Source organism: Plectropomus leopardus, chromosome 2 (genome assembly GCF_008729295.1).
Source record: "Plectropomus leopardus isolate mb chromosome 2, YSFRI_Pleo_2.0, whole genome shotgun sequence".
Lineage (NCBI taxonomy): Eukaryota > Metazoa > Chordata > Actinopteri > Perciformes > Serranidae > Plectropomus > Plectropomus leopardus.
In genome coordinates, this window is record NC_056464.1 from 28,049,971 (window position 1) to 28,070,429 (window position 20,459).

Here is a 20,459-nt window from a genome sequence, read left to right on the forward strand (position 1 = left end):
GACATTACATGGTGTCAGAAGCGCCGAAAGCAACCGAAACAGACTGAAATGTCAACGTTTAATCTGCTGAAGGAGTTCAAAACTAAATTAACTAAATTAGTATTGAGTAGAAACAGAACCCTTAACAACTTCAAATCCTTATTGACTGGAGTTGGAAAATTTGTATGTATAACAGTAAATTTTGGTGGACTGTATTTATTCAAGTACAAGTTTGAACAAAATGACCTTATGAGATCCGGGACCTTTTATTTTTATCAGCCACATCCTTTTTTCGATTTTACGGGTTTTTAAGATTTGAGGATCTTACTGTTTACACACCATACTGCTCACTTTATTTATTTACTTACATATTTGATAACCCAGTGTTTAATTTATTATTATGTTTTTATTCAATGATCACCGAGACCTGAGTACTTAATTTTGTTCTTTTCATGTACTGCAGGCTGGAATGACAATAAAACAATTCTGGATCTTTGATATAACCTACATATTAAGATCCTGGGTCATGTATAAAACATTCAGAACTGAAGCCTTAAATACTAAAGCCTAACGCCACCTCTGCATTTAAATATATGAAATGATGAAATATGTGACGTGTTGTCTTTCTATGTCCCATTCACACACGCCTCTTAATACATAAGCTACCTTACAGGCAATTTCCCGCAGTGATGGTGAGGTATATTTCCCCTTCTGGGACTCTTCCGTTTCCCTCTCTCTGCCTGTTGTATCTGATCCAGCAGCTCAAAGCACGGTGAAGCCTGAGATCAGGCACCTGGTAAGAGTGAGGAATGTGGAGAGCTTCTCCCCACACACTCATGAGAGAACAAAAGCTGGGCACTTAATACAGAGGTGAGGAGGTCGTCTATGCCTCTGGAAGATAAATACCTTGTAATACAATCATTTTCTAATTGATTTTAATTGCATAGCTGCGCAACAAGCGGAGCCAAATCCATATCTTTATTTTGAGAGGGGAAAGATTAAGATGGTTATAGCATCGTGCAGATGGGAGTTCACCAAGCTGGGGGGATTTAAAACTGAAACGCAACTAGCAAGTAACTGTAGCCTACTAGTGTAAAATGTAATTGTCCTGGACTGTGGGAAATTGTCTGTAGCTCACCAAAACATAAGCAGCACAAAAACATGTGCGCTAGCAATATAGTAACAAAAAACTGAAATACAGAACACAGACCACAACTGGAAAAAAAATGTCAATCAAATGCTCAAAACAAAATGAAAACCATTAAAACATCAAATAAATTAGGCTACTATGGAGCAATATTTGCAGGTCAGACTAGATCAGTATATTTAAACTCATAACACGCACTGATATAAGACGGACACACCTACACTGCACTTAATAATGTTATCACTGTAGTTTGTTCAGCAGAAGTTCACCAAGGAGTCATTCAGCAGGTTTAAAGTCATTAGAGAGAATAAATGGCCCCTCCAGTGACCTCTAGAGGCCATGTCTTGTTCCTTGTTAACACCTCCAACAACAGGATATCTCTGCAGAGTAAATCAGAAAGCAGTTTTTTTGTACAGGGTGACAGTATTCTCCTGACCTTTTAGGGCTCTTCATCTTTTTCTGTTCAGTTTGTTGACTCGTTTGTGTTACGTTTTTATTCATTTCTGTGAAGGGTCCTTAGGTTTCATGAAAGGCGCTTTATAAATCTAAGATAGTAGTAGTAGTAGTATTTAATGGACAGACAGAGACAAAACTAATAATGTGGCATTGGAGGGAAAATCACTTTGAGATCAACAATATTAACTAATATACTGTTAAAGCCTTCTGAGTGGATCAAACTCAAAAAACAGTTATTGATAGAGTGCACACCTGATGACCTCATAGTACCTGCATTTTCACAATCTGTCATCTTGAAACATTTTCTCTCTATGGACATTGTTAATGCATATTTCTGATATCGGAGGGGTTGCTCATTGGTGAGTATTTATAAGACTCATGCAGATAGATAAGCATGGATAGAAGCTGGACATCTTGAGCCAGTTCCTGGTGTTCAAATGAAAACTACTATCAATACCGTTGGGCATTATATTATCGGGAAAAAAAAAATACCCCATGATCTACAGAACACTTGTAATGTGTCATAAAGATATAAATCATGTATTCAACACCCACATTCATACCTGACAATCATTCATTCATTGCACTTGGTGTGAAGACACTTGACATTGAGTATCACTGTTTTGGCTTTTTTTTAAAAAAAAAAAAAATATTGGTTTACACAAGATTCTGTAACTCTGCATACAGGATATGATATTGTTTCTCAACTTAGGTATTTTCTAATCATTTGTATTTTTTGTCAGCCTCAGCATGGTCTACTGCTCAGCTATAAAAATGTGCAACATTGTTCGTAAGCCTGTCTTTTAGCTCTTATACTGCCAGAGAATTAATCAGACATGCTTTCTTTATCTCTAATTAGCTTAAAAATGACACTTTCATGTGCTAGGCATCACAGTGCAAAACTGTGCCTCAATCTGCTGAAAATATTAAAAATTCAGTTTTATTTTGTTACTTTCTATTTATTACTTCATTTGATATTTTACAATACAATGTAATAATATATTTTTTGATATGTTTCTTTTGTTATAGCCTACAAAAAGGCCATGGACATATGTCAAGTCTAGTTATTCTTTTCATCCAGATGGTTTCTCCAGAACAGCTGGAGGTATTTCCGTGTTATTAAAGAAGCTGACTTCTTCCACTATCACAAATTATATGTTTTTCAGAAAAATGGATAAATGCTTAGCTTTGCAACTAGCATCTAATGGTAAGTCATGAGAGACACAAAATGGGGCTATAGACAGCACAGCTACACACTTGCTTTAGAATATACTATGTACAGTTTGTTATTGTATTGCACAGCAGGTTTTAGGTGTGGTGTGTTGACGGCACGTAGAAAGTCTACACAGAGCAGTTTCAGAGCGTTAACAGAACAAAAGGATGTGAAATCAAACTACACTCCATCTCGCTCTTGTCAAAGAACCTGAAGACTTTCAAGTGTTGTCTGATGGGATCCTTGGTAGAAGGCTACTGGAATTACATTACTTACATAACATATTGTACAGTATAAATTGCATTTAATGGAATTAGTTGGTCATATCATGTTGCCCTGAACTCCTGCCTCCTGCTCGCTCACACACTACAGCACTCAGTCAAAATCTGCTTTGGCAATGAGAGGAACTTGACAAGCTCTTTGATCGATTTTACCGTTTATTTAAAAGAATTACGTAAGCCCGCTCATAGAGAGAGAGAGATGGCTCATCTTTCTCAAGCTGCAGCTGGATGTTTCATTTTTATGACGTTTCTGAGAAAGCAGGGTGGGAATATAACAGCAGCATTTCCCCCTCAGACCACAGACTGTATTGCTACAGTATATTTATGTAACAGAGGTGGATGTGAGGTTCAGAACATTTCTCACCCAGAAGATGAAAATATCAAAGGATGAGGCCCCATGAGGTCTGTGGAATAACCCAAGGGATATATTGTATTCTGCTGCATTATGTAACACACTTGTTTGTATAAGGACTGCCAGCACAGAGACGGGTTAACTGACCACCTCTTTGAGAGGACGAACAATATCATTTGCGATACAATTCATAGTTCCACGTAAATGCGCCCTTTTCTGATCAGTTCAATGGTAGAAAGTATAAGCAGCATCCAGTAAATAACCTTTCATTCCCCATTAACAGGGTAATTTTCTCCTCTTCTCTTTCCGCTAACAAGCAGATGCACAAACAAAGACCTTGAACTCAGGGGGCAATGATCTCTTTAACACACGGGAGCAACACAAATAGATTTCTTCAGCTTACTATGGAGTCACCGAGGGGGGATGGGAGGAAACAAACATTAAGGCAAGCTACATTAAACATAAATTACAGACTAAAAAATGTAGAAGTTGGGTTAAAGCCTTTAAAACCTGAGCCAATTGGGTTGATTACTTTAAAAAAAAAAAAACATGGGAAAAAGGCGAAGGGATATGCAACCACCCCCCTTCCCTCAAAAATCAAAATAACCCCCATCCCAAAATGTGTGATTTTTTACATGACCAAAATATATGGGGCTTATTGACATTCGTTTGCCTACAGCATCTCCAGAAGCTCTGTTGCTTTCCTAATTGTTTGTATTTGATAAATAGTGTGATAAAAAAATCGAATTATATTTTTCCAACCAAATTCCCTCCATCTGTTAGAGCTAGTGGAGGTTTGCTGTGTGCCACAGATTGGGGGAAATATATTTTTGATGTCACTTTCACAGGACAATTAGGGTGCAAGGTCAGCAACTGAACCATAGGGGCGGAAGAACATTTAGTATCCTGCTGAAAGACACCTCAGCAGGGAGGACACCAGTCACAACATGGTTTTAAACCTGTGTCCTCTAGTGGAAGCTCAGTCTCACTGCAACACCTTCAAAATACATCAGACACGCGCAGCAAACTTTTGAATTGTTAAATATTGTGAGATCTTCTTCACTGCACAGTGAGACAGCCTGTCTTCATAGTGACTTCTAAAAAGCTTTGAGCTTCAATGCTGGATATACAGTTTACTAAGAGATGATGATCAGAGCACGGCAAACTGTAAACAACACGTCCTGAGTCAAAGAGTACTCAAAGGACATATGTCACGATTAAAAGAAGTCCCAGCTGGTGTTGTTGTTATTGATCACGGCAATTTTCATTTACCCAATCTTTTCTGCCTGTAAGAATACTATAGTCTAATGTTAAAAAAAAAATACAATAACAAAAAAAAAAACGACTGCATGTCTCACCAGGCGTTTTGTCCATTTCCAAGTTTCTTTTTAATGGGATATATTTAACATTCAGGACATGGTGGTACTGCAACACTATTCAGCAGTGCATCTTTTCAATTTAGATAATTCTGGTAATAGGTTTTTTTTTCATTTATAGTGAAGTGCTGTACAGCAGTGTGACATGTCAAGTATGATTTAGAAATATATACTAAGATGGGTTTTGCCTCTGAAAAATGCATCTCAATTGACTGGTCAGTATCACTGCACAGACTGTGCAGTGATACTGACCATTTTATTTACCTACTTTTGCTTTTTTTTTTAAACAAATTACTTATTGCAGTGTTACTTCATAGGTTCTACTTATATTGGTCTATTTTTATGAAGATTACACAGTCCCCATAATAATACTTTCTTTATTTGTTTAAAAAAAACATTTCTGATAAGGGTGATAAAGAATGAAAAAGACCATTCATAAATCACGTCATTTATTTTCTGTACAAAATGACAAGATTTTTGTAGAAACTGTACAATCTTTCAACATGCTGAGACAAAAAAAGGGCATTAACAGAAGAAATATGTAAACAAAGGAGGTAAATTCACTCTGCCTATGTACAATTCATAAATAATATAATTCCCACCTCCATTGCAGATGTTTTCTATTGTCTGGTTTGACCGTTCTGACAAAAGGCATGATCATCACACATGGAGAGAAATCGCTCAGAAATCTCAGCTAGAACCATCTGCGGGCCACGACGATAAACAATTTGAGCTTGAGACTATTGACTTATTCCAATTCAGTGAAGCGAGCAAACATGGCTTTTCGGACTGCGTCTTTGTATGTGTCTGAAGCAGAGAGGGTGTAGTTGGTGCCTTTAGTGCCGAGTCCAGCTCCTTTTGTTCTCAACTGTGCCTGAGGAGGAAACACGCAAACTTAACTCCCTTTTAGACATATTAAAGAGGTATTAATGCTGATGGCTGCTGGATTAACCCCGACACCACCAGATGATTGCTGTAAATACCTCAATTGGTGTTGTGATGCCTTGCTGGTTTCGACCCAGTCCTTTACCCTCCTTCCATCCCATGGCCTGCAGCATTTTGTTCCCAATATTGTCGCTGTTAAGTCCATCTTTAGTAGGCTGTTCATAGTTACTGCATGGAGATAAAGGGACATGTCAATGATTTAAAGAAAAAAAAAAACACCCGAAAAGAACATCTAGAGCTCTGTGGGAACTAAAAAACAGTAGGTTACACAAATTGTATATTTGACAGAAGACAGTTGCTTACATCACTGGTGTTGGTTGAGTAAATTTCTTCTTTTTGGGTGCTGGGGGCTCAGGGATGCCATATTTTTCTCTCCTCTCAGCTGCACGGTCTCTGTATTTCAGCTATTCACCAGCAGAATAAAAACATTTTGAATTTTAAAATGCTGACGCATTGAGTATGGGAACACTATGACTCACAGTGATTCTGTGTTGAGCCAAACCTCAGTTTCTTTTCTCTCCAACTCTTCCAGCTCTGCCTCAGACATTTTGGATCTGCGATGAACCTCCAAGTTTTTCTAGAAAAGATAAGATGAATACCTCCATGAACTAATGGTATAATTTTTTCTTGAGTGACACATTGGATTTTTACTATTCAGACCTTAAGACAATATATGTGAAGTTACCTTGTGGAGGTCGGACAGTTGCTGATGTCGAATTAGACCCTCTTTGCTTGGAAACTGTCTCCTACACAGCAAGCAAGCCAACTTTGTCCAGTCCGTCAGTTTGTCCTGGCCTCCATCGCCACCATCAGGCTCAGCTGCCCCCTCCTCAGGGTCACTGTCTCCACTGTACGCCGCCACGAGGCCACACTAACCACACCACAGACAAAAACAAGTGTAAATGTTGTTAACACAAAAAACACCTGAATATAACTGAATCATCATACAAAGCACGATGGGGATAGAACATAAAAATTACATGTGAGGGTTAGGTAGAAACCTATACTGGCTTAAAACACACCCAGAAAACATATGAATGGTAAAATACAAGCAATCAAAACATCAATACATTTAGTTGCTAAAAATTCAAAGTGTCACACTATAAGTACAGGGTTAAAAAAATAGAAGTGCAAATAATTATTTGGAACATTTAAACATCGTTTCATAAAGGGATCATTATTGAACCAAATAACATGTTTTTGACAGCAGAGCTTTTCAAAGTCTCTTTCTGTACACAGACAACGACAGAAGAATCCAGTAAATTAACATTTTCATTCGATGAGCCAACTCCACGATATCTGACAGAAAACTGACCACGGGGAAGTGTTATACAGGAATATGAAGATTCTGAGCCTGTCTACTTCTATAATCATGGAATAGAGAGTTTTAAACAAAGTAGTATCTAAAACTATGGGGTAAATTTGTAGCCTTATGTCTCACTTTTAAGACAAATGTACATATTTGAAGAATATTAACTTTTATACTTGCAGCTTTTTGAGTTTATATCTGCAATGCAATTAAAATAGCTCTGACACTCATTTCTTAAATACAGATTCCTAACTGGACACGGTGCAAACAAGTGATCATCGGATTGTTTCAGTTGTTTCCATTGAAAGTGTCCTAACCTGCTCTGTGTGTCTGCAAACGTGCTGTTTGCAGACACACAGAGCAAACAATAGCTTTAAAACAATAGCTTGCTCTGGCTGTAATTTTGTGGAGCTTTGCACGCCTCCAGCCTATTTTCAGAGAATCTGCAAGCCGTTGCTAGGGTTCACTCTTTGGGCTTGATAAACCCCTAACTGTGTTGTCGCTGCTACTATATCTAAGACAAACTTTTGTGCTTCGTTCTTAGAGTTTGATCATTTGCTGCGTGTCAGGAAGAAGTGTAACACTGGGAAAGAGATGTAGAAAAACTCACCTTGGAAGTGTTGACTGAGCTGGTTGGTGGCTCCTCCTCAGGGCCCTTTACCATCTCTGGCATGAGTCTGTCTAGAGTGCCTGCCTGCTAAAATATGAATAAATAAATATTAGGACATTTAAGTCTAAAGCCGTACACTTTTACTCTCACATTTTGTTGTCAGATAATGAATCCTGCTGGATTACCTTCTTTTCAAACAGTATGAAACCAGCATCAGCAGCTGCTGCCTCCTTCCTCTCCTCCTGACTAATAGGCTGAAAGCTGCTCTTGAAGTTATCTTTTTGCTTGTTTAGACTTTTGGCCCATCGTTCCATGTCTTTTGCAATCTGCAAGAATCAAACAGATTTGAACATGATGTTAAAGGTCTAAAAATGAAAAGTATCCAGAGAAGGCTACAAAGAAGAAGCCACATGAATAACAGACATGTACCGACGCAGGATTCATATCACAATACCTGCTGAGCAGTCTTGCTTTTGGGCTTTTCCTTTTTCTCCTTTGCCTCTTTAGGTTCTTTGCTGCTTGTAGCCGCGTTCTCACTTTGTGCAGTGTTTGTGTCTGTAGGAGCAGGTACGTATGTCTGCTTCTCACTGTCCCAGTACAGATACTGCTGGGTCTGAGAGTTGTAGTAATACTAAAGAGATAAACAGAAACGGATATAATAAATACAAACAATCACCAACATATTGAAGCAACCTGACTCAGACATGGTGGCTGTGCACTACTTACATGAGTGTTTGGGTCATAGTAGAGGCCAGTCTGAGGATCATAATAGTAACCGGAGGACTCATCATATTGATAGGTGGACGTGTCAGGAGCTGTTGATTATAAAACATAACTTTATTAAAAACCACTGCCTGAACTGGAAAATGTGGAGAATTTTTCATGCATAAAAAAGCAATTTAGTCACTGATTATACTGAATTATTATTAAGTCAACAAACAGTTCCAGCCTTTATTCTCACTATCTTTCCCTAACCAACATCAGCCTGAAGGCAGATGCCTTTTAGTGTCATGAGCATTAAGCTCTTGACGGTTTTAAAGCTGCAGGAACTGCTGCATGATCAACATATGTAGTCAATCATATCAAACACTGGTTCTGGCCGTCTTGTTTGTAAATGTAGTACTTTGAATCAGTTAAATATATTTATCACATTTAAAATTCTGGAACGACATATCGCTCTTAAATTATAGGCAGAACCAAATTCTCAGGTTTCTTTGTTTCAAGCTGTAGTCAGGGAAACACTGTAATGTCCATGACAGTGACCTCAAGAGGATTTTCTCTTCATACACATCACATTTGACTGGACAGGGATTTTGTGTGCTCATACCAGAGCTGGTGTCAGGCGTTATTATACCAGCAGCGGTAACAGTCGTAGTGGTGGTGGTGGTGGCGGCGGCGGCGGCGGCGGCGGCAGCAGCAGCAGCAGCAGCAGCAACAGGGCCGACAGCTACAGTCGCAGCGTCAATGCCTGAAAGATGTGCTGTGTGGGGTTTTGCCTCCAGCTGCTGTGCAAGTGGCACTGCCTGCAAAAAATGTTAGTGTTAATTAGAGATTATTACACCATGCATTTTAATAATGGTACTATAGTGTAATTAAATCTGAAAAAAATATGTATGTTACCTGAATTACTGGCTGCCCAATTATGTGGGGTTGGTAGACTTGTGCACTCTGTGCGATTAGCACTCCAGCTGCAGTTGGAACAATCTTTACTCCGGGGGCAGCTAAAATTGGAAAATCAAAGCTCTTTGACTTTTTTTTTTTACCAATAACCCAAATCACAGTGCAATCAGTCAAATCATGTTCAGAATCTAGCAAAGATATTTCTGTCTGTGCTTGTTGCTTTTAAAACCAGGGTCTATCTACACGGTGTGTTAATTATTCCTACTACGTTAATTTGAATAAATGTTATATCCTGTACTCTCAGCAGCATGTCATCACAAAAAAGGCACCGAAAAACTATGTTCTACAAAATACCAGCTATAATATCATCTTTTGTTTCTCCCCCAGATTAATATTACATTATACTGATGCACCGACATTCATCTACAGCAAAGCATGTCATACCTCCAAGAATCCCATTTCCCTGGGAGGTGCTTGGTCCTGCTCCTTGCTGGTAGTACGTCTGGTAGTCCTATTGAAAAAAGTAATTTTCAGTGTTAAAAAAAAATCCCTCATCTAAGTCATTCTTTTACCCAAAGGAGGATGTAAATACCTGCCAAAGTGAAATGTGAAAGATTGGCTTAGTATTTAAAACACTGTGGAGATACACACGAGTACACACAGTCTGGCGTATTATCTCTGAATGCATTTTTAAAGCAAACAAACTGACATATATCTGAATTAATCTTCTCTCAAGTTACAGCTGATCGGTTTCAATGCTTGCTTTATTTATTCTACTGACCTGTGACATTGGAGTATAGCCTTCTTGTAGATAGCTGTACTCCGACATTCCCTCTGAGCTCTGCTGTGGCTGAAAAGGTAAAACAGCGATTATGAGCCTGTTACGTTGACACTGGGAGGTGAATAACAAGATAACAGGATGTTGACAGAAAATTAACCCACCTGACTTGAAGACCACTGGGCTGCAGCAATGGCTGTGCTGGCCACAGAGAAGGCACTGACACGATTCCCGTCAGGTAGTAAAAGGTCCCTTTAACAGGCAAAGGGCAAAAAAAAAGGTTTATTCCCATCTTTAATTTACCTTTAGGTGTAGCTAAATCTTTTCATCCATCACAAACCCGCAGCAAATGAGTAACTCTTTTACTCACTTTCTTGCACTCTTGGCATAATCCACCCCTATTGTTTTTCCATCCAGTTTTAGAGGCGGCTGCAGTCCCTGTAGGATGGTTAGCAGCTGAGAGGCCTCCTGTGAAAAGAGTGTTCATGAAAGAGAAAAACTTTGACAAACAAGAAAATGAAATGGAATTGTTATAACAGTAAATGACGATGCTGAATAACAGTAAATTGTGACAACATACGTGTTGAAAAAATGCCTTACCAGAGGAGAAGACAGCTGTACAAAGGCAAAGCCTCTATTCTGGCCTGTTTGTTTGTCCTTGATAAGACGGATGTTGTTAGATGAAAGATTAGCATATGGTGCCAAAGATGTCAAGATGGCTTCCACGGTGGTCAGAGGAGCAATATTTCTGAGGATGATTGCTGTGCAGAAAAAAAAGGTAGTATTTCAGAACATCCTTCCATAGATTGGGATATTTTTAATTCCAAGCTTAAGTAGGACACTTCAACTATAAAAAAATAGACCCTTACTGTCTCCATAGAAATCTCCACTGGGTTGAGTTTCAGAGACTCCGGTGTTATTGCCATTTTCACTTTCTGTTGAGAGAATGACAAAGAAGTAAGAGGTGCATTAACATAACATTCAGGACTGTGTAGTCAAAGAACTGGAAATTGGGTATATATAGTGATAACTGTCAAATCTGTGCTAAAATGGGTCAGTATTTACAGTACCAGATAGATTTCATAAACTTAATTATGTGATGTGTTATGTCCTCATTTTGTATTATTTTCAGGTAGCAAGGATAAAAATGCATGCTGTTTCACATCTTTGCCTACATCTCACAGTGACAACGCTTATGAATCCATATCTTTTGGTTTACTAGGCCTCTACAACACCAAAAACACAAACTTTGCATCCCAGCAACGTTGTTTCAGGCTGCCCGGATGACTGCAGTCAGTGGCCTCTTGTTGATTTAACTACTTACCAGCTTTGGCTGCTCCACACCTGAAGCACTTCAGCCTCCTCCGGAAATTGTACAGGCCACACTGCAAGTAACCGTTCACATCATTTTTATTATACACCTACTAAAGCCCTGAACAGTGCTGCCTCAGAAAACAGGCAATCTATATTGCTGCAGAATACCATACTCACCTGAGATACAACCTAACCTTCCCCACTTATTCAAATGTAGGTGAACCCCAAATTAAGGTAACAGGACTGCAACAACTGTAACTTATGGGCCTAACACACAGTATATACTTAAAGGCCTGTGTTTGTGTGTGAGGTGTTCTGTAGTTTTGAATCATGTGGTCATGAAGCTACGACAGTGCATTTACTTACAGTGTTGCAGAGCCAGTCTTCATACTTGTTCCTCGGGTGACTGTAGTGCATGTCCACCGTTTTGCCTTGGATGGTCAGGCGTTTCTGAAAGAGGACGACAAAGTCACTCAAGCGTTCCTGGCGAGCATTAGTCTCATCAATAGAGCAAGCAGTGTTGGAAGGGAGAGAAGGGGGAGAGGGACCCCCAACAGATAGCCTTTGTGTTAAAGACAAGACAGGCACGTGATGTGTATGTGAGCATGATGTGTAGAGGGGTTTTTAAGTGTTTGGGACCCGAGTGCCCAGGCTGAGCTGGAGCAAAGTGTATAATGTGACCCTAACAGACACTTCTGACTGCTTTAAAGAAAAAACAAAATAACAAAAAACAATAAAACCGGAAGATTAAAAAAATCCTCATCTATTAAGGGGTAGGCTTAAAAAAAATAGGCAGAGTTTACATTCAACTCTGAAATATCACTGATAATGCCTCTATCAACAGGTGAAGATAATGTTCATTATCCTAAATGTAGATTCCTTAAGGAGATAACCTCACAATATGAGCCAAATCTGCAGCTTTGATGCTACTGCCATTGCAGTTAACTTAAAAGTAACTGTTTAAACACTGAAGCAACAGTTGGTGACTTTTATGAAAATAACTTTGTATCATATTTGCTGAAACTGTCGCTATTTTCTGAAAACAAGTAGGAGTGAAAAACAATCATATCACTCCCCCACTTAATGCCTCTGATGGCATTTGGTAGAAATGACTGTAGAGCACCAAGAACAACCAATCAGAGCTGAGGAGTCTCTAACACACCTGTCAATCTTGTCAATCTCCTTGAACAGAAGTCAAACTCTCAAAAGAGGCAAATCAAAATTCTGCTGCTGCATTGCCTATTTCTCACCTCAAATGTTTTCACATATTTTAGTGTACTGTTGAGCTGTAAAATTAGATAGTTGGTTTGGCTGGTGGGAAGTGCAGGGTACTCCCAATTAACTGTGTCCAACATGGCAGCGGGGTCACAAAATTTGTCATTTTATAGCTAAACAGTACACTAAAATATGTTTCTGAAAATATTTGAAGCAATTAAGTGCTGCATGAATGTAGAGATAGTTTCAGGAGATATGAAGATTTTTTTTTCTTCTTATGAAAGTTACAGACTGTTGCTTTAAGTTGTGAATCATGTATATGATGATTTATCATGATATATAAATCACATCTTTTTGCTCTGTGCCATACAATCCATGAGTTGTTTTTTTAAAGCTTTGTACAACCTCCATACTACTTATTCAAAACACTTTGGTTGCCTTTTAGGTTATTTTTCCAGATCCCCAAGATTAAAACTAGACTTGGCGATTGTGAAGCAACCTGATTGGTCTCCATCCATCGGGTAGCATCTTGCAAGTGATAAAAGTCCACGAAGGCGAAACCACGGCTTATACCTAGAGACAGCATTCAAATATAGACGGGAGGCGTGTTAGTTAAGAGTCCATGGGCATATTATTCAAACTCTTCCACAAACTGCTTCACGACCCAGGCCCTGTTTGGTACACAATAGGCCACTCCTTAGGAGTTTTACCATAGCAAGAAATCCTGCTGAATACCACTGTTTGAAGCACACTCCACGTGTCTGCCAATTGAGGTTCTGTTAAAACTTTTATCATTGCTGTTCTTACTTACCTTACAAAGATCCACAGAGAACTGAAATGTGTCTTAAATCAACATTTGAAATCCCTTTTCAAGAATCTTGATACTATTCTCTTCTAGCTGCTATGGGAAATGGGTCTGAATGGAAGCAGATTGGCCCTATGGTAAAGACTGGGGGGAGGTCGAGGTCCGTCAATATCCGGTTCTCACCTGTTTTCTTTTTCATCAGCCTGACATCCACTGGCTGCGGCCCCTCCAGTTGGTCTATGGCAAAACAAATCTGAAAAAAGTTCAGATGGTATGTTAAAAACAGTGAAGCCTGCGCCTCTTTAGGAAAATAAAAAATAAAAATGCATTTCATCTACAGAATAGGCAGTGAACACACATAGAACCAAACTAAATCCTGAAGAGACTGCAAATCTGCAGAAGCTTAAAGACTTACATCATCGTCAGTGACATGAGGAGACAGACCCCAGAGCATGATCGTCTTGCTCTTTTTCTCCTCCCCAGGCTCTCTTCTGTAATCCTGCTCTGGGTAGTCGCCATCAGAGTGATAACCATCTTCTGATCTATCACTGTTACGTCGTTTCCTTTCTCTTTGCTTTAAAACAAAGAGATCAGTGCTTCAGTTAAGTGTGGACATCACCAGACAAAAAGTATTTTTCGAATACATTATACTAGAGGAAAAATGTAATGCCTGCACACTTATTCCATGCCACACAAGTTTAATGAAGGCAACGTTTAAACCCTACTTGGATCTTCATCAGGTCAAAATGTTTGAAAAGATGAAATCACAGATATATTTATACATAATGCACACTAAAAGGCTGATGAGCAATTCAAGAAATTACATAAAAAATACATAGAAGTACATATGGAAAGAAAAGCAGTAATGTCAGGCCATATTATAAAACATAAATCTATTGATTTAAACATTATATCTAGATTCCTCATGTCAAAATTCATCTTTTTATCAAAATCAGGGTTGGAAATGAACTTTTCGCCCACCGGCCACTGTGGCTGGTGCACTCCAAAATCTACCACCTACTCAATAGATTACAGTTTCCAACCCTGATCAAAATACTTATCATAATTCATTATCAGTCTACATTACCGTTTATTACTGTTCAAAATTGTATTAAATTAGGATTAAGGAAGAACAAAAGTAATCTCCAATTTTTCCTCAAACCTTTCCTTTGACCTGACGAAGATCCAAGTAGGATTGAAATGCTGTCTTCATTAAACTTGCGTGGCATGAAGTGTGCACAGCAGGCACTACTTTTTCCCTCATGTATGCTGTTTTTTGACTGCCTTGCACCTCCATGATCTGCATATAACTACCCTCTCTCCACTAAAAAATTAACTACCAAATAACATTGCAGGTATTATGATAACTACCTCTGGACTGTCTCTTGATCCTCGACGATCTCCTTCAAAGCGATCACTGCGTCTCTCTTCGCCCCAGCGGCGCATGTTGTGATCACGCTCTTGGTCCCTCTCTCGTCTGTCACGCCAATCTGATTCATCACGAGACTGGTCAGAGCCATATCTCCCGCTACGTTCTGTCCGACTAATCCTATTCAGGAGGACATCGATAGGCAAGCAACACATTAGCACAACTAATCTGCACTTGCATGATATTACTTATAATAATATAAAGCCAAATACTGTCGTATCAGCAAACTCACTGAGATAACTGAATAACTTACATCACAGAAAAAATAAGCCTGATGTCTTTCCTCTGTTGTAGGGCCACTGCCTCAAGTTTGGACTAAGATTCACACTGAAATGCTGTAACATTTATAGTGTTTGTTGCAGTGCTTGTGTAGAGCATTTTTCAGATTTACATTTGCCCAAGTTTAATAAACACTCTTCTCGTACTCCAAAATATTTCCAGAATGGAACATCTAACATATAAAATAGCTTTCTGCCTTGCCAGTATTTCTCTATTTCTACATTGTTGTGATGTGGTCAGAGAAAAACTGAGCAAATGTGCAATAAAGTAACCATAATCAGCAGCACAAGGCTTAGCTATGCTTCAGTACGTATGCATGGTTATCTTGTTACCGGCAAAGTTTTGACAGTTATACCTTTCTTATGACACATTAATTCAAGATTGTTATGAATTTTACTTCAAAGACTCATAAATGAAGACAGTAATAAAATGATTTTCCAATAGTTTCCTGTATGGTTAGCATTTTTGCAGAGCACGGAAAAAAATATCACTCCTTTTCAACAGTTTTAAACACTTGGATTGGCTTTAAGGGGGAAAAATGGCAATGTTAAGTCAAAAGTGTTGACTGAAGTTATCCTGTCTTTGTAAATAACCTAACACAAACAATCTGAATGTTAACAATTTTATAATTCTAAAGGCTACCATCCCATACCATTATCAGTTAGATATTTTATTTTGAACATGACAAATTAAGTGGGAGAATAAAAATAAAATATAAGTAAGACAATCAACACCAGAATATAAGTATTTTATGTCTAAGAAGTAGTAGGAGGAAGTAAAAACGTATCACCCCTACTTCAATTTTATAGTAAAAACTCAATTTTAAAGAAAAATATTGCTCACTTCTGCTCCACTATTCATCATACACACACCTCAAATCAAACCAGAATTAAACATTCAAGTCAAAACAAGAACAGATCAATCTGAATAAACATACACACAAATAGAAAGCATATCAAAATTGATCGGAAAATGATTACATTTAATTCATGATGTTTCATTATTTTTGGATGTGTGTGTGTGTGCATACATGTAATAATGGCTTCTATGTACTGCTTGGTTTTTGCTGAGTTAATGTAGCCTTATTGGTTATGTTTCCTGTTTTTTAATGTGATTTATCTTTTGTTGTATGTTACAGTAAAATTTAGGGTTTTTTGTTTGTTTGTTTTTATTTGTTTTTTCTTCGCTTTTGCTATTTTTTGTTGTTTTCAAGTCGGGTGGGGGTCTCTTTATACAAGCCTCTGGCTTCTTGACCTCTCAACACTTTTATGTTCATTTCTTTCTTCTGACTGGATTTAATGCAGTTTAACATTGTGTTAACAAACCCTAAACTAAAAGGAACAAGAATAAACAAAAATCACACTATCAAAAGCAACTTACCTATCTTGTTCCCTGCCTTACTGCGCCCGTTCCTCTCTGTTCTACCATCTCATCTCTTCAAAATGCTGTTTTGACTTTAAAAGTTATGCATGTTTTCAATTCTATGCTACAGCTGTTCTAAGTAACTACTTTGCTTGCATTACAATGCTATTTATCGTTACTCCTCACCAATCTTAAATAGGGAAATTCCTCTTAAATCATGAAACCATTCAACCATTTGAAAAACTTACTGGATACTGTTAGGTAGCAGTTTTTCCTCCATGCCTGATTTGAACAGTGTTTAAATCAACCAGATCTTTAAATTTGTGTGCTTTTACTTTGACAAAGAGTGGGTTTGTTAGTTTGCACGTCATGTGGCTCTTTTTTTTTTTTTTTTTTTTTACAACTCTTATGGCTCTTTGTTATTGTAGGTTACAGACAGGCGTTTATAATGTCGTTTAACGTTAGTGTAACACTTGCTTTCTCTCTTAGAAGAATGTATTTGAACTCAAATTAAAAATAGCACTGCGATTTCAGTTAACCACACCTACCATGGCGAACAGTGCTAACATTAACTCACCTTTTATCAGCTCCCATTTCTCCCAACTGCACACAAACGACTCTAGATAACAAAAAAAATCCGAGTTTCAAATTAAACAAAATCGTGTTGTCTTATTCTGGTTTATTAACATGCTTACTTTTTTTTTTTTTTTTTTTTTTACAAAAAAAACAACAGTTTCACTGCATTCAAATTAGCGGGATTGCAACGAGCACGGTAGAGTATTTGTACGTTAAACCGTGACGTTAACATGGATCCGGCCGAGCGTTAGCGGCCATAACATCTGAGAGGAGCCATAAAACCGTTTGAGTTACGGTCTGAATGTTCAATAACTCACCTGCGTAGCTTGATAACAATGTTGTGAATCACTAGTTGTTTTTGAAAAGGGTATTTGAAAAAATCTTGAGGAAAAAATTCATCTCACGTTCAAGGACTTCTCAAATCACTACAACAACGACTCCTTCTTCGTCCCAAGATGCATTGGTGTTTTACCCGGTGCATTGTGGGAAGTGAAACGATTTTGCCCCGCGTTTGCTTCACAGGCAGCACCGAGTCCTGGGTTGTTTTAGAAGTTCACATAAATTGGATTGAAATTACAGTAGATTTGGTTGAATTTTTGGTTATATACTGTTACAGCTGTCTATCGGCCAATGCTAGAGTAGGATATATTACTACCTTAACATTGATCAATACTATGGTAGTTTGAAGTGCTGCCTGAAAGGCTAAACTAAGGGCATAATTTATACTGCAACGCTTTTCGGCCATTTTATTTGGTATGTAGCTTTTTTGTTGGCCTTATTTGTAGTAGTATTTTGTAATATATACTTTATTTTTTTCGTTTTTCAATATAAATTAAGATGATTAGCAATATCACACTAAACTGCATTGTATATAATATTGCAATTAAAGCCTAGATTCCACTTTTCAGTGTGTGGATCCTCTTAGGGCATTCTTTATTTCCTGTTTCTAGTCTTAAACCTTAACAAACTACAAAATCTCACGGCTAACTCATGTTTCATAGTTATTTATGTATTATACCTATTGCACTGTACCACAGTCCTGTATATTTAATAACAATATGACCTGTAAAATATACTGCTTGCTGTCCAGCTCTTCCCCCTACCAAACATGCATGGACTGGCTTACCTTTGTTTAGCTGTTTGTCAATATTTGTTAAGCTGTTTGTTTATTTAACATTCATTTCGTCCTGTTAAGGTGGCTACTCTGAAAATACTGAGAGCTACTAAGAATCAGACATGTTGTGACTACACACCTGGTCAATCAAGCCAAATCTTACTAAGACAAACTACAAATTGAAACAAGATCATTGTTTTATCATTTATTACAGTATTTAAATCCTGAAACATCACCAAACAGTTCACTGTACAAGCAGGTCCTTAATAAAGATGACTACACAATTACTTGTTCAACTTGGCACACAAGGATGTTACCCTTTCGTTAATCTCTGATGTGGTAATGACACTGCATACAACACACGTTGTGCTGGTACCAGATCCATAATAGAGCCCCACAATGTTTTTTCCTTTTTTTTCTCAAAAGCAATACTAATGGAGCTTATTTTTTGTTTTGTAACATTGATGATGCTTGAGTCACTGACACCAAAGGCAGACCCATATCTTCTATACAAATGTGTCATGAAATAAAATAACACAAAACCCAGCCATATATTATAAAAAATGGTCCACATGGTCCCAAAAAAGGAGGGTGGAATCCATCACACATATTCCAAAAAAAAAAAAAAAAAAATCAGGGAGGGGGATGATGGGCAGGTGGCTCTGGGATGCAATGAGGTCCCATGATGAGCTCTAAGTCAAGGTCTCTCCTTTCGTCACCTGTAATGATATACATATATTTAAGTTAAGATAAGACAAGATAAAATATTTTAAAATAATCCTTTATTAGTCCCACAATGGAGAAATTCGCATTGTTACAGGACCAATGTGCGTACACGATAAGCAAGCAACAGAACAATATAAATAGTACAAGACAAGGTGCAAAGAAAGAAAAGGAAAGGTGCAATAGTAAAAAAAAAAAAAAATTGTGCAAACTCATCAGTTTAAAACTATTCAATCCAATTGCACATGGAAGACAACTGCATATGTAATGATTACATCGTTTTTAAAACATTCAGATACAAATACCGCTGTGTTAAATACCAATGCACTTACTCTCGCCTCTATGTATTCAATCCTCCTCTCCAGCGCTGTCAGCTTCTCGTTGAGGGTGGCCAAGCGGGACCGACACGACATATCTGAGGATGATAAACTGTATTTAGCATCTAAGCATCTGTAGCATTTTAATCTATGTGGCGTAGTTCATCGATGCTGTCAATCACAACAACTCGACACTAATGCACAACATCCCAGTTACCGATGTATTTGAGAGAGCATCATTAAATTTCAGCTGCTGCATCAGTGACAGCCATAGCCTGCACGTAAAGATATAAAGTCTGTTGTGACAGCTGATAAGACTAACATTTACAGTGGCCTAGCAACCATTAGCGGTATCAACACTTAGAATCCAATTGTCTTTTATTTCATTGTTTTTTCTCCTTCTTAGACAGCAAACGTCCGCTAACAAGCGAGCGTAAATGTAAAAAGACTCGATATCAAACTGTAATAACTGTATTTGTACTCAAAGCTAACGCTAAAGCTAACTGCTAACTGGGAGTGGCCATTATAAAACATCAACATCAATGCTAGCCGTAAAGCTAGAGAGCTAACTTGATCTAGCTTAGCTATCTACACAAACAAAATCTACATTAGTGATGTTATCCACACAGCTGTTTGATAAAAACTTACCAAATGAGTTAAGAAAGTCGGCGATTTTTTTGATGCTGCTCGTAATAACTTCTATATACTCTCGATTCGCCCAATCTTGGTGAATCTCTCTTTGCACTGGGTCTTCCTGGCCGGCCATGTTGGACGAGTCGCAGTTTAGCGTAGCCGACAGTCGAGGATAGCAGCGCTGCGATCACAGCAGGAAGCGCAGCGTAGACCGGCGAGATGTGGCTGTGGCTTTAACAGTTCATACAAACCACAGACTTATTTTAACATGGTTACGTGACGTGCACAACAGTGTTAGATAATTATTCAGGCAGGTTTATGCACAGCAGCTACCACATTTATTGTTGTGCACAGACGGACAGTGAGAATGATCACCTCAAGCCTACATTGTTGGTTATTTTATGTATTTATTTCAAAATCAGCTTTATTTAACAAATTGCATTGCACATATCACATGTTATGGCAGCAGTAATTAACGTTGTGCAAAATTCAAATAAGTACAAACATGCCATGGGGTTAAGTTGAATAAATGATTTGAAAAAAACGAAGAAAAAAGTAACAGAAACTTAAGGGAAAGCTAAGGCACATTTTACTTGAAAAGCCTGTTTAAGAATCACAACACATAC

At 38.1% G+C, this 20,459-nt stretch overlaps 2 protein-coding genes across 2 annotated transcripts; both read right to left on the reverse strand.

Annotated features, from left to right (window-relative positions):
- Positions 1–5,236: 5,236 nt before the first annotated feature.
- On the reverse strand, positions 5,237–17,511 carry rbm5 (RNA binding motif protein 5). The gene is made up of 25 exons (XM_042507303.1): positions 17,364–17,511; positions 17,048–17,089; positions 14,772–14,949; positions 13,816–13,974; positions 13,584–13,653; positions 13,095–13,168; positions 11,747–11,830; positions 11,391–11,451; positions 10,936–11,001; positions 10,667–10,827; positions 10,437–10,534; positions 10,231–10,318; positions 10,070–10,138; positions 9,733–9,799; positions 9,289–9,389; positions 8,996–9,191; positions 8,395–8,483; positions 8,123–8,299; positions 7,854–7,994; positions 7,669–7,755; positions 6,435–6,620; positions 6,252–6,326; positions 6,053–6,153; positions 5,788–5,917; positions 5,237–5,678 (listed from the first exon to the last, which is right to left on the reverse strand). The coding sequence occupies exons 2-25, from the start codon at positions 17,062–17,064 to the stop codon at positions 5,553–5,555; spliced, it is 2,601 nt and encodes an 866-aa protein (XP_042363237.1). The 5' UTR covers positions 17,065–17,089; positions 17,364–17,511; the 3' UTR covers positions 5,237–5,552.
- An 839-nt stretch (positions 17,512–18,350) lies between these two features.
- Positions 18,351–20,065, reverse strand: brk1 (BRICK1 subunit of SCAR/WAVE actin nucleating complex). The gene is made up of 3 exons (XM_042498801.1): positions 19,849–20,065; positions 19,216–19,298; positions 18,351–18,879 (listed from the first exon to the last, which is right to left on the reverse strand). Exons 1-3 carry the CDS (start codon positions 19,964–19,966, stop codon positions 18,853–18,855), a joined length of 228 nt encoding a protein of 75 aa, XP_042354735.1. The 5' UTR covers positions 19,967–20,065; the 3' UTR covers positions 18,351–18,852.
- Between the last annotated feature and the right edge of the window lie 394 nt (positions 20,066–20,459).